We start from the raw sequence: 13371 nt of genomic DNA, 5'->3' as shown, positions 1-13371 counted from the left end.
GTTAACGTCTACTGCTTCTAGCCAGAAATTAAAATGTGATTACTGCCCCTTCCCAGGGAGGACACGGCCCAAATGAGCAGTCTGGTGTACACCTGCCTTGATTATCTCTGCAAAGACTGCAGGGATTTGCTTCTTTTCAGCTTCACAGAGCTGCAGTTTCTCATTGTCCTTTGCCTCTTGGTTTGGGCTGCCTTTTGGCCAGCAGTGTCTGAAACTGGTTTTCACAGGTGCCAAGAAGCTCATTTGCTTCTCCAAGGCCTGATTCCTGGCAGCAGCAGTGTGAGAGGCGATGGGCAGGAGGCAATCTCACCCTCAAGTGCCCTGCTTGGTGTGCCAAGGGTGGGCAGAGCTGAAATTCAGGCCACCATGCTCTGAATTTAATTACTGCAGGAAAAATGAACCCTCTAGCTGCTGTCCCACCACAGCAGTGAGACCCATGAAGTGCATTGCATCTGAAGTTCCACGTGTTGCAGACTGCTTGTGGGGTTTGTGGCAGCTCAGATGTGGCTCCAGTGCTTGGCTGTGGGAGCCAAATTCCCATCAAACTTCCCCAGACTGAAGGTATTGGAGCGGCTGGGCTTGGGCCAGGTGCCTCCCACACGTATAAAAAGTTGATGGGGTCGGGGAAGGGGGCTGTGGAATTATCTCTCTCATATCAGGGTAGCAGTGCCTGGGGAAGTCCTGCAGAACAGGGAGCACAGGAGACACTCCAGGATGGAAATACTCCTCCTAGTCTGTGTTGCTTGGTGTGAGGAGACAGCTTTGGCTCTGGAAGGGACTTGCTGACCTGATATTTCTAAAATGTCATTGGAGGAGCTGTCCAGGACTTGGCAGCCCAGCCCAGGACATGCTGATTCTCTCCTTAAAGGGAGTTTCTGCTGCTGTTGACAGCAGCTGGAGCAGATTCTTCACAGTGGCCGTGCTGCTGGGGGCGATGTCTGAAGGAAACACACACAAAACAGGGCTGGGTGTGCTGCCAGCTCTGCCCCAGGCAGGAGGGAATCCCTGGAGGGGTCTCACCTGAGCTGATGGATGCTGGTGATGGGGATGACATCCCCTCTGCAGGCATGGATCACTGGGATCTGGGACATGGATCATTGCACTGGCTGGAAAACCTGGCCTGATTGTTGACCTTGCTGGTGTGTAGTGCAGCACTGAGTAAAGCTGCTGTGATCTTTGGGACTTCTCTCTGTGACAGTGCCTGTGGGTCTTGTGTGGTCAAGAGGTTCCCAAAGGAGGTGCAGGGAGGGTCTCAGTGGACATCCCTGATGGCCCATGAGCATTTGAAGCCCCTGGCTGAGCAGCAGCAGCAGAATCACTGCCTGAACCTTTCTGTTTAATATAACTGCAAATTCTCATTGCAGTTATAATTCACTGGGATTCTTTTACTGCAATGGCCTCAGCATGGGGCAGGTGTGTTCTCAGGGACACAAAGGAGAAGCAGCATGTCCTTAACCTGGAACAAAGCCATAAAGACACTTTTGGAAAATGAAGCTGGGGTTGCTGTGGCTCAGGGCCTTTTAGCCTCCCCATCCTTTTCTGATAGGAACATTTCTAGTTAGCCAAGAGGATGGACCAGGCAGTAAACTAGATTTACAGTTTTTTATTTTTCAAACAATGCTTTGGAATACTTTATTGAGCAGCAAAACGAATTGCATCTGCTCATCTCCCACTCCCACATAAAATACAGAGAGGTTTTCTCCAGGATCATATTCCTTTTAAAAGGGTTTTTTGTACCATTCTCTGCTCAGTGCCCATCTGGGAAACATGTGCAGCCATTTGATAAATATATTGTGAAAATCATGGTTGAAGTGGCAGTCTGCCTGCAGCGGAGGAATAGCTACGGGGGAAAATGGTAAATAAGATAGCTGTAAGTAAATTAATTTTGCTCATATAAGCTTGTTTGCAGCTTTGGTTCGTGTCTGCAGCATTATCCTCTGCTCTACAGCAGGTGTTCAGTGTTGGGGGGGATCAGCAGGGACAGCAAAGCTGTGCAGGAGCTGGGAGATGGTGGCGGTAGAATTTCTGTTTTGCTGGGATTTCCCATCCCAGCAAGGTATGGTTGTGCCATACAGCCTGAAAAACTGCAAATCCACCACTGATTTAGCCTTGCAGAAATTAATAGTTGCCTTTTGTGCTGAGTTTATGCAGAATGAGATTGGGCTGCACATAACTGATTTGCTTGTTCAGAAATCTTTGCTTTCAAATACAGTTTTGGAGGATTTATCAGTGAAAAGGAATCCTTCAAAACAGCAGAACTTGAAACAAAGCCCAGCTCTACAGATGAACAATTATTTTCTTTAAAGTCTTGCTGGATTTTTTTTGCCTGCTTTTAGCAGCACTGTATTATTTGTTTCAACAATGTATGGGTCTGTTTGTTTTTATCAGATGGACTGATTTATGGGGTTTATCCTCAGTTTATCTAGTTCAGTTGTCAGTTAGCTAAAGATTTATTTTACAGCCTGAGCTGTGGGTTAGAACTGAGCAAGTTTGCTTCAGCTTTTGAGGGAGAGACACCCTGGGTGCCTGGTCTGGGTGGTGAGCAGCTGCTCAGAGGACTGATATAAGCATCACTGTTTGCTGGGCTGCTCTTCCCACTGCTCCTGGCCTTTTTTTTCCTGCTGGCTGAGCAGCACGAGACTCACAAATGTTCAGTCCAGGTGGGTGGTTTGTGGGCTTTCATGGCCAGCTACACAGCAACACAGGCAGATTCTTTCTTCCCCCTGCTCCCACATATGGGGAAAACCTCGTGGCAGGAGGAGGGAAGAAGGTGTAGGAGCTACAGGCTTCAGCTGCAGATTGATTTTCCTCGTGGTGCTGCCTAGGAGTGAGGTGAGCTGTGACTGTCCAGGGGCTAAAGCTGCATCAAGGAAAAGCCTCGGGTTTTGTTATTCTGTAGGCAGAAGAAACAGCTTCTAGCGCAGTGTGGCCCTGGAGGTTTCCTCCTATCCCTTGGGCAAGCTGGGTTAAATGGTGGAAGCATTTTTGCTGCCTCCTTCCCTTCATTGAGAATGATTTCCGTGCTGTACCAGCCTGCCAGCAGAGCTGCAGCCCAGCCCTGGCGGAGGCTGCTGACAGCAGGGCTGTGGCTGGTGCTTTCCTGGTTGTGCAGGGCTGGAAACTTGATTGTTCTTCCCTGGAGCCAAGGAGATGACCTTCCCCTAGAGCCAAGCGTGCTGGCATCCCATGTGTGTCCCTGGGAAATGTGCTGCTCCTTAGGCTCTGGAGTTTTCTGGGAATGCCTCTGCAGAGGAAGCGGGGTGACCGCAGGCTTGCAGTTGCCCTGGCCTGATGCTCCTTGTTTAGCTCAGAAGCTTTCCAAACTTCACAAAAGCATTTTGCAGACAGCAAATCCTTGGTGGGCTTCCCAGTTTTGAAGGGTCAGCGCTGGCTTGGTGGTTTGCAGCCTGGGTTTGGGGGTTTGGAGAGCAGGGAGGTCTGGCAGAGGGGAGGCTCGTGCTGCTTTGCCCCTGGGTTTGTGGGACCACTGCAGTGTGTGCTGGGCTGAACCCCACACCCCTCCCTCACTGCTGAGAGCCACCCCTAGTGCCTGATCCCTGGCTCCAAAGGGGATTTGTGCTTTGGGATTGATGTGTTTAAATATAGTTTTAATAGAAGCTTTTAAAGCTGATCTCACCATTTCATCACTGTTTTGAGTGAGTGACACTTCTGTCAAATTTCTTTCAAGCAAACCTGCAGAAAAGACAGGAAGGGGAAAGGAGGTGAACAGTGGGATGTGGAGAGGAGTAGCTTAGATTTGGATATTCGCTTTCAGTGACCCCAAGTGCCTGGTGTGTATCCCTAGGATTGGCACATAACCTAGGGTGAAGCCTCCAGTCAAGATCTTCATCTGGTTTTCTCATTGATATAAAAGGCTGCTTGAGCTTGGCTGCCATGGGGGCCTCAGGAACAAATCCCTGTGCAGCAGAGCTCACTGTAATGTGTTTAACTGAGCATTGCTGGGCAGCTTTGAGCCCAGCTCAGCCTGTGCTCCTTGACAAGGGTTGTGTGTGTTCCCAGGCTGGGGCTGGATGGGGCTCTCTGGACTCACTCAAGCCCTATCCCCATGTAAATGAAATGTAAATGCAAATATCACCTGGCTTGCAGGGGTTTTATGCACAGCCTGCTTTCAATACAGAGAACCACAGGTTGCAATATTTCAGGGTTAAGCCTACTCTGGAATTCACTGGAGGCAGGACAGGATGCTGTGCTCCTGTATTCCCCCACTATCCCCAGAAGCTGGGCAGAGGGATGAAATGATGGCTGCATCTTCCGAGGTGATTAAGTGTTGACAGCCATGTGCTGCAGAGGATCATTTCCTGCTCTGCACTGTGCTGGGAAGGCTAAAATCTGTTTTAAATTGAGACTGAAATTAGCATCCAGGAAACAGCAGATTTTATGCAGCAGTTTTAGCTTTGTATTGCACTTTTGTTGTTCTGTAGGTCTTCTCCCGAGGAAAAGCTGATTCCCATCCCACTTTAATCATTAAGCATTGTTGATTTGCAACTCACTATAGCTTTTATACACAGTGGGCAGCAAGAACTTGTGTTTGCACACAGACTGCAACTGTGTAGGGCCAGGGGTGACCCTGGAACTGGATTTGCTTTTAAATCCTGCTTTTGCTGACCATGTTGCAAATGGCAGTGTGGAAGTCACTGGGCTTGGCTGTTCTGTGACACTCTCTAAGGCCCTACAGGGCAGCAGAGAGACTACTGGGGAGCCCTAAATGGCTGTGGAGTTGTTGTTGTACCTGTTGGGTTTGAGTACGTGCCAGAATCTCTTGTATCCTATAAATAAGAACTTGAGAGGTCGAAAGTTTGACCTTTGGCCTTCAGATGTTGGGATGCTTCTTCCAGTACTGTAAGCCCTGGTTGGCTGTAGGTCTGGCCACAGAGGGAGAAGTTCTCCTTAGCTGTGTCACTTGTTACACACCAGATAAAATCTCATTTTTATCTCTTTCCTGTCTAGCTCAATGCCTGGGTCTGCCTTTCATTCTGAGTGCTTGTACCTTGTTTACAGCCTGCCAGTGTTTTGCCTTCACTTTCTTGCATGCTGGAAGAAGCCAGAGACGACTGTTCAGTTATATTTGTGTTGAGTGAACATTATTATTCACATTACCTTGGTTTGTGATTCCTTTCAGGTATTTCATGGAGCCTTTGAGCACTAACATCGCTGCTCTCTGAGTGACCATCTGAGACCAAACTTGCTGGACACAGCCATGGGGGACTCTCCAGCAAATGTCCTGGGTGGAGGCATGGACACACAGACTGAACTGGTGGAGAGGGTGGCAGCCATAGATGTGTCTGTTGTCCCAGACAGGAGTGACCAAAATGGTGAAGACAACCCTGAAGAAAATGACACAGTCTTTTCTGATAACATAAAGGACATCCAAAGAAATGGAGTCAGCAGTGACATGGGAATCAATGAACTTCTGCCTTCCCAACAGTCAGAAGATGCTCACTTGAGGCACGTTCCCAAAAGACCTCTAACTAGACCTGGCCTATCAAGTAGGAAGTTGTCCCTTCAGGAAAGATCATCAGGAGGTTATTTGGCTTCTAGCAACACTCCAGGTTGTGGTCCTTATGCCACGGGGCCATCACCACGTATAATCAGGAGACCAACGATAGAGTCCAATCGGGTCTCCATATCAGACTCTGAGGTAGGCATGTTCTCCCCTACAGCTGAGGTGTTGAGGTAAGGTGAGTCTTTCTCTGGTGGCAACAGGAGCCTTCAGTCTTCTGGAGGAGTAGATCTGAAAGCACTGCTATTTCTAAGGGAGGGAAAACATCCCTGGAACCAGGGATCATGTTAGCTTGGAATTGGAGAGCTCTGCTGGATATAGCCCTGGCCCTGACATTTGGCTCCTTCAGCCCTCTCCCACCTGGGATAGTCTTGTTAAGGGACCATGACCCCTGTGCCATGGTAGCACGCAGGAAGTCTTTCAGGTTATTCAGAGAAAGGGCTGTGGCCAAATGGCTTTGCTCTCGTGTCCCTGCTGTAGGTGCCCTTCGGGAATTCACCAGTCACAGCAGCTTTGCTGATGGTATTTTATGGATTTAAACTTCTGGAGATTATGTATCTGCTATTGTGTTTTGCCATAATTGAAAGCATGATTTAATTTTATAAAGAGCTTAAATGCCTGGCTCCTGTCAGGGTTTTCTTTTCTCTTGAAAGCATTTGTAACAGCAGTGCTAAGGGAAGGCCGTGACCCTGCTCTCCTTCAGAGGGGTGTCTGGGTGGCTGTGGTGGTTCTGCAGCTGCTCTCCTGGTCTAGACCTGCCCTGGAGGAGCTGTGACATGCTGTCAGTGGTCGAGTGTCTTGATGGAAGTGGGTGATGGTTGCAATTCCCAGTGCTGGATGTGGGGAGCAGAGGGGCTCTGCCCACTGTCATGACCTAGATGCCTGCAGCAACACAGGGACCCAAATCCCTGCAGTTTAAACTTCTGCCAGTGTGAGTCCAAGGGACCTGGAGCTTAACATCTGTGTGGCTTGGTGTTTCCCTTTTGAGAAGTGGGTGTTTTCCCCTTGCACATCTGAGAGGATGGTGGTGCACACCAAATCAGCCATTGTCCTCTGGGGAGTTGTGCAGATCACACCAGCTGTGGGATGGGTGCTGCATCCCCAGCTGATAAGAGGATTCATGCAGAAGGTGCAGTGCAGAGACTGCAGCTTTTTTGACAGCAGCCATATGCTTTAATAAGGGAGGCAGGGAGGGAAAGGAGCCAGTTCTTGGAAGCAGGACGTGACTTGAGTGCCAGCTCTCCCATCCTGCAGTGCTGTGACTGTGCCAGGAGTCAGGCTTTTCTGAAATCTTTCAACATAACTGCAGTCAAGTGTGACTGGCACATTCCTATCTGCAAGCAAATTCAAAGTACTCCATCTTCTTCCACAGCATCTGCATCCTGAGCAGCAAGGGTTACTGCCTGGGGGTGGGAAGTGCTTAGTTTGAAATGCAGATGTGGAGCCCTTGTGTCCCTGCTCCTGCAGCAGCTCTTTACACAGTGCTGCCTTTTCCATGGTCACTTTGATATCACTGAGAGAGCCCTGCTGTGGTGCAGCCCAGCTGTGCAGCAGAGCTGTGCTAGTTGGAAACCAGCATTCATATTAATGAGGCTCTGCTAAGAGTGGGAAGGGAGCCTGGACGAGCTGGGAACATTCTGAGGTGGGTGCTTGCCCTCACAGAGGTCCTCTGATGAGCTCTGCTGCTCCTTCCCACCTTATAGGGACACATTTGTATTCCAGTCAGTGCCTCTCACCTGCTTAAAGCTATTTTGGAGTTGGTTCTTTCCCCTTGGTTTGGGTTTCTGGCATCCTCAGTCAGTGCCTTTCAGTGCAGAACATCCATTGCTCCAGCTCATGGCCCCTGCCCGGGGCAGTTCCAGTCTGTGCAAAGCTGGAGATGAAGTTCAGGAGCATTCAGGCTTTATCAGTAGCCATGAGCAGGTGCTGTCTGTCAGGAGCAGGGGTGGATGGCACAGCTGCATGTCACAATTTCCTCTTGTGCTGATAGCCATCTCAGACTGAGTCTGCCTCCCTCTCCATCAGGATGGCAGCTCAGTGCCTGCTGCCATTGATGCTACATCCTGCACTGATCTGGAGAAATGATGGAGAGATGTGCTGTGTGGAGGCAGAGTATGGGCATACGACAGAGCTGGATGCTCTGCTTTCACTGATGAATTATGGAAGAACATTGTGTCCTCTTAGAGACACACTGCTGAGCTTTTTAATGCTGGTTTAATATTTGTTCACAGGGAGGAAAACTTCTGTTCAGGGATCAAGAGGGTCAAGAGCTGAAGCTGAGCCTGAGGGAGGATTTATCAAGTGACAGCAGCAGGCAGTGAATTGGGGCTGTCCTGTCACTGGGACCTGTTCCACAGACCCCTGCCTTCCGAGCAGGGCTTTTGGATTTGTTATTTAGGCAGGTGGTAGCTCCTGGGCTGGCAGGACTGCAGCAGGGCTGGGGCTTGCTGTCTAGCACAAAGACTATTCCCAGAGACACCAATTAGCCAACTGCCCTTGGACAAAGAGTTGGCAGCCACTGCTGACAAGTCTGGGTCTGCAGTTTTAACTCTGCGAGAGAAGTAACGTGTTCTGCTCTCCCAACAGCCTTACTGTGTTCTTAATTAACCTCATCCGTCATTTCTCTATCAAAAAATTGATCTGCAATTTAAAAAGTTCCCTGTTTGTTCCTCTCCTTTCTTAAATTATGCATGGCCTGTGGCCTGGAAGGTTCTTTCAGTGCTGCCTTCCCTGGTGGGAGTGCCTGATGTGATTTCTGCTGCCTTGCTGCCTATCAATGCCTTGCCCTGACGAGGGAATGGCTTTAGCTGTGGCAGAGAAGTGATTAAACTGAAGCTATTAAAGGTACAGAAAGCTGCAGAGCTGGGGCACAGGCCCCAGAGTTGAGGCCCACTTTGCTGATGTGACATTCCCAGCTCCTGCTCAGTGCTGGCAGCAAGGCAAGAGGATTTTCCTGAGGTTGCTAAAAGCTTTGCTGCCCAGGTGATGCCCTGGTGTTTGTATGTACCAGGGAAGGACTCTCTGAAGATGTTTGTACATGGGCATCTTGTCCCTGTGTGACTGACAGAGTTTGTCCCATCTACAACAGCAGGTCTTGGATCTGTGAAAGGGCCTGGACTGCCCTGTGCTTTATGATTTTTGACCAATTTTTGTTTTCTGTGGCAATGATTTCCCCCCTCCCCTTCCTCTCTTGACTAATGCCTTGGACATGTTAACACAGAGGGCATCTTGTTTTTTAAGGTGAGACAATTATTGCACGCTTGAACTGGCTCAGTCTAATTTGGTGACAGCTTTTCATTAAAGGATCTCATTAAGGTTCTTGCTCTGTTTGTATTTATCAGCAGTTGCAAATGCATTGGCATGATGAAATCAGGAGAGTTGTACAATGTTATCTTAAAGAAACACTTGGCCCAGAGATAGGTGTTTTTCTCTGATAAAGGAATAGGACAATTATCCCACTTCCTGCAGGAGAACCAAAATACAGAATAACAACCCTTGAGTCTGCAGCAACACGTGGCAGGAGTCACTTCAGCAGTGAATTATGGTCTTTTCAGCAAGGGGGAAAAAATGTAGAAAGCACCTATAATCTGATTTCTGCTGTGTTCAGCTCAAGTGCTGGAAGCACAGCAGAAGCTGAGGTGATGGTGCTTCCCACCAGGAATTATCTGAGTGGTTCTGAGCACAGTCAGGTATAGAAGGTTAATGTAAACAAGTCAGGGGCTGCTGGCAGGCCCCCTGGGCTGAACCTGGGGCAATGTAGGGGAATTGGGGTGGTTTTACTCCAGCACAATTGGAATCAGAATTTAGCCCATAATTGTTTTGTCTTGGGTTGTCCAAAAAAATAAAAAAATAGCAGTGCTTATAGTGTAACATACACCAGTTTAAGTAAGATGAAGTCTTTAATTATTTAGCACTCTGCTGCTACTTGAACCTGATTCAAACTCAGTCATTTCCTTTACCAATACTCTAATTATGTTCTCCTTTTGATCTGCAGGACTGTGTGCAATTAAACCAGTACAAGCTGCAGAGTGAAATAGGGAAGGTATGTACTGGGGCTCATCTTGGTCACACCAGCCTGTGTCACACATGTGAGTAGGGGTGGAAAGGCTGTGCCAGCCCAGGGGACCCCACTGGCCAAGACTCCTTGCAAGTTGTGTTTGGTTTGGGGGGATTTTTTGATTGTTTTTGGGGTTTTTTTTTCCCTTATTAGTTTGAGCAAGTTTTGTTCAAGGTCACAGTGGAGTTACTTCCTTTGAAATCTAAATTTATTTTTCCTCCCTGAGAAGGTGATTAAGCTGGCTCCTTTTCAAGGTGTTTGCTTGCCAAATGTAACACTAAGGGCCTTTGATACATTAATACAACAGAACAAAGAATAAAAAACCCAAAAAGATGATCAGGGCAGAGGTTTGGTCCCCATCAGGACTAGTTAAAATTTTTACGTCATGTGAAGTGCTTGTTTAATTCTAGTGCATGTGTAAAAGCTGCAGAATGACTCAAAAGAGATTCCTCTAAAGTTATTCAGAGGTCTGGGCTGGTGAGCAGCTCACACACCTGCACATTTGGCCACGTGCCACTGTTGCAGATGGGTCCACAAGCAGTGGTGCTGTCTGGAAGCTGTGTCTGCCTCTGCAGCTGGAGCATTGCAGCCAGAAGAGGCTGCACCCTGAGCTGCAGAGACCTTCACCAGAAGCTTAATTAGCCCAAATGCCTCCAAAATAAGAGGCCTCAGGCTGTGGGATGGCCTGTGGCTGTGCCATCTGTGCCGTGGGCTGTGCATTTGGCTGCTGGCAGGCAGGGAGTAAGAATGGAGGTACCACTGCTGGCACAGCAGATGCCATCCCAAATCACACACAGCTTCAGACCCACTTCAGACTTTGTTAAGATTTAAGGAGAGTGTGAAACCTTCTCTCAGGTGGATTTGTCCCTGCCTCCATCTCTGTGGGTCACAGCAAGCAGATGGGCACTGTGAGGTTGGTAAAGGGTCTGTTGTGCTTCTGGGTCAGCCAGTTGGCTTGTTAATCTCCTCTGAGACCAGAACCTTATTTCAACTCTCAGTGAAGTCAGGAGAAATATTTTGAAGGCTCTGGCTTGGCTTCAGGCTGTCTCTGGAGCTGTGGATACAGCAGCAGCCCAGGTGTGCATCTGCCTGGGCAGCTTGTGGTTGGTGGAACAGGAAAGGTGTTTGTGCAGAATTTCCAAATTTGCACCAAAAAAAGTCTGCTTGAAATTTTTTCTCTCAGTTCCCCACCCCTGTCTGAGTTCAGACAGACATGGTGGCTTTGGCTCAGGGCACGAGGTGATGGGCTAATACTCAACTCCTCCAGACATCAATAATCCTCCAGGACCCCTTGGCTCCAACAGAGCTCCCAAAACACAACCTTGTAGGGTCACATCACCTGCAGACTGCTCAGGGATCAGCATGGTCTGGGGCCTTGGGAGCTGTTTTTTTCCCAGCCTTGAGCAGTGAGAAGATGAGGTGAAGCTGCTGAACTGACTGTGCAATTCCTGTTTATTTTTAGGGTTCCTATGGTGTCGTGAAACTGGCCTACAACGAGAACGATGACAAGTATTATGTAAGTGTGTCTCTGCTCCTCTTTGCTGCTGCTGTTCCTCCCCTGAGAGCTGGGTCCTCTCTACCTGGCTGCTTTCAGCATGAGCATTTCTGATTTGGGTGGCTTGCAAGGAGCTGAAGCTCCCGCTGGGCACGGAGCCGCTGCGCTCGGGAGGGGACGGGGTGGGCGCCTTATGTAAGGCACAGGCAGGCTGCAGAAGCATGCTGCTGATTTGCCTTGGCATTTTCTAGCTATGAAGCAGGTCACCTGAAATTAGAGGCATGTGGGTGGTGGTATTCAGCGCCTGCTGTGCATTGGAAGCCTGGCCTGGAAGGAGCAGGCGTGTTTTGTAAGGAAACGGGGGCGTTTCTCAGAAAAATGCTGTACACTGTGGTGTGGCTGGGCAGTGCCAGGCTCCCTGCATCTTACCCCCTTGGGGGATGCCTGGGGGACACTGAACAAGGCTCACTGTCAGGGCAGGAGGTGTAGGGTGCAAGACAGAAGGCAAATCTTGGGGTTTAAGGAAGCCCGAGTTGGAGAGTTTCCTATTCCAAAAGGCCGCTTATGCGGAAGGCTCCTGCTCTGTGCCTCCCCTTTCAGAGGCAGCTAAATCCCAGCCATCCCAACTGGAATTCCTGCAAAATCTGCCTGCAGATGTGCTCAGGTCCCTGGGCTTGCCAGGGCTTGTTTTCTTCAGTCTGAGAGCAGGAGCTGGAAGGAAGGAAAACTTCCTTGCTATGTGTGGCTCTGCCTGGAGGCTTCTGGGAAGAGCTTCCAGCAGTTTCTGATGGATCCCAGGGCAGGAATCTGCTGAGCAGAGCTGTGTGGTTGCAGTGCTGTTAAACCTCAACCCAACACAGCCCTGCCAGAGCTGCCGCTCCGTGCTGCATTTGGTGAGAGTGTCCTGCTGCTGCTCCTTCATGTGGATGAAAATGGGCCCATCAGGGCACCCAGGCAGTCCTGTGTGCTGCTGCTTGTCCCTGCTGGCTTTGGGACAAAGAGGGGTAAGAATGTGTTGTGGAACAAAAACCATGCTCATTCCCCACTGCTCCCCAGATAGTTTTTCCTCCTTGACTATTACAAGAGACACACCAGGTTGAAAGGGTCAGGCGGGAATTGTGTGCCTGTGGGTATTCCTTAGCCTTTCTGTGCTTCCAGCAGGCATGAAACTGTGGCAGGAATGTCTTGAAATGAAGGATGGAAGAGATGAGACAAAAATCTGGACAAGGTGCCCTGGAGCTGGCCAAGGAAAGGAGCCACAATTTTTTCCATCTCCTGTCGTTTCCAAGCTGATTCACAGCAGCACCAGAGCTTTTTCCAATGGCTCCTTTTCTCTGCTGCCCTCCAAATCCTCCCTGCCATGCCCTGCAGCAGGATGGTTTGTTCTGCAGAGGTGCCAGCCCTGGCTTCCCTGATCCATCTGTCCCACCAGCACCAGTAGCACAGAGTGGAAACACATCACATCCATAAATCACGTTTATTTCCAGCTGAAAACACTCTTCCTTTGAAAATTGTAATCCTTATATTTTGGCACTGCCCTTTTGTTCAGGAAATCCCACTGAGATGCCCAGTGGTGGGCAGGGCATCTGTTAGAGCTCAGCAGGGGAGAGCTGGGTTCAGGATAGCATTGCCCTCTGCAGTCCTGTCCCTGTTTTGGGTGCAGATTAACCCCGTGGATATAGATTTAGCCGGTCAAATCCAAACCAAAAGTGAAAGCCTGTGTGCAGGTTAGCCTCCTGTGTGTGTTAGTTAATCCCCACTTAATCCTGGTTTCTAATCTAAGCAAGATTAGAAGAATCTAAGCTGCAGCCCAGGAGAGACACCGTGCCTGAGGGCTGTTTCAGCCTCACCTGAAGGCAGGCAGGGCACAAAGACCCCCACACTGCAGGGATGTGCTCTTTGCTTCTCCCCATCCTGCTTTTGGGGTTGAGCTGGATCCCAGCTGGGATCCTGGCAATCCTGGTATGGAGAGATGGGCCCAGGGCAGTGCCTGCTGTGTGTGGCTGTGCTGGGTGTCTGTGGGGAGAGGAGGGGGCAGGCTGCTGTGAAAGGCAGTGATCTCTGAACTCTGTGTCCCATGTCCTTGTTCCTCTCTTGGCAGGCTTTTCAAAGCTCCAGAGAAGCTTCAGAATGCTGATTGCACTGGCTAGTGGTTGTTTAGCTCTGCTCCTGCCTGGTGTGCCTGACCCTTGAGCTCTTCTTCTGTCCTGCCCTGCTAATCCTTCCCATCCCAGGCTGTTCCTCAGCAGTGCACCCCGATCCCCAGGGGTACCTAATGACTCTTACCAGCACTTAATA

General features: G+C 49.5%; 1 protein-coding gene across 7 annotated transcripts in view; it reads left to right on the top strand.

The window, feature by feature from the left end:
• Positions 1-13371, top strand: part of CAMKK1 (calcium/calmodulin dependent protein kinase kinase 1) — a 75158-nt gene that overhangs the window by 28470 nt on the left and 33317 nt on the right. For all 7 annotated transcript variants that reach the window (XM_005525864.3, XM_088066266.1, XM_088066271.1 and 4 more), the window contains 3 exons: positions 5141-5659; positions 9516-9563; positions 11041-11094. In XM_005525864.3, coding sequence (XP_005525921.1) covers positions 5219-5659; positions 9516-9563; positions 11041-11094 — 543 coding nt within the window. In that variant the 5' untranslated portion in view covers positions 5141-5218. The remainder of the gene's footprint in view (positions 1-5140; positions 5660-9515; positions 9564-11040; positions 11095-13371) is intronic.

Source organism: Pseudopodoces humilis, chromosome 23, assembly GCF_049639895.1.
Source record: "Pseudopodoces humilis isolate 2021_Gansu_Grassland_sample_001 chromosome 23, ASM4963989v1, whole genome shotgun sequence".
In the NCBI taxonomy this organism is placed as follows: Eukaryota; Metazoa; Chordata; class Aves; order Passeriformes; family Paridae; genus Pseudopodoces; species Pseudopodoces humilis.
Note: the sequence above shows the minus strand (reverse complement) of the source record. Positions and strands in the feature narration are given on the sequence as shown.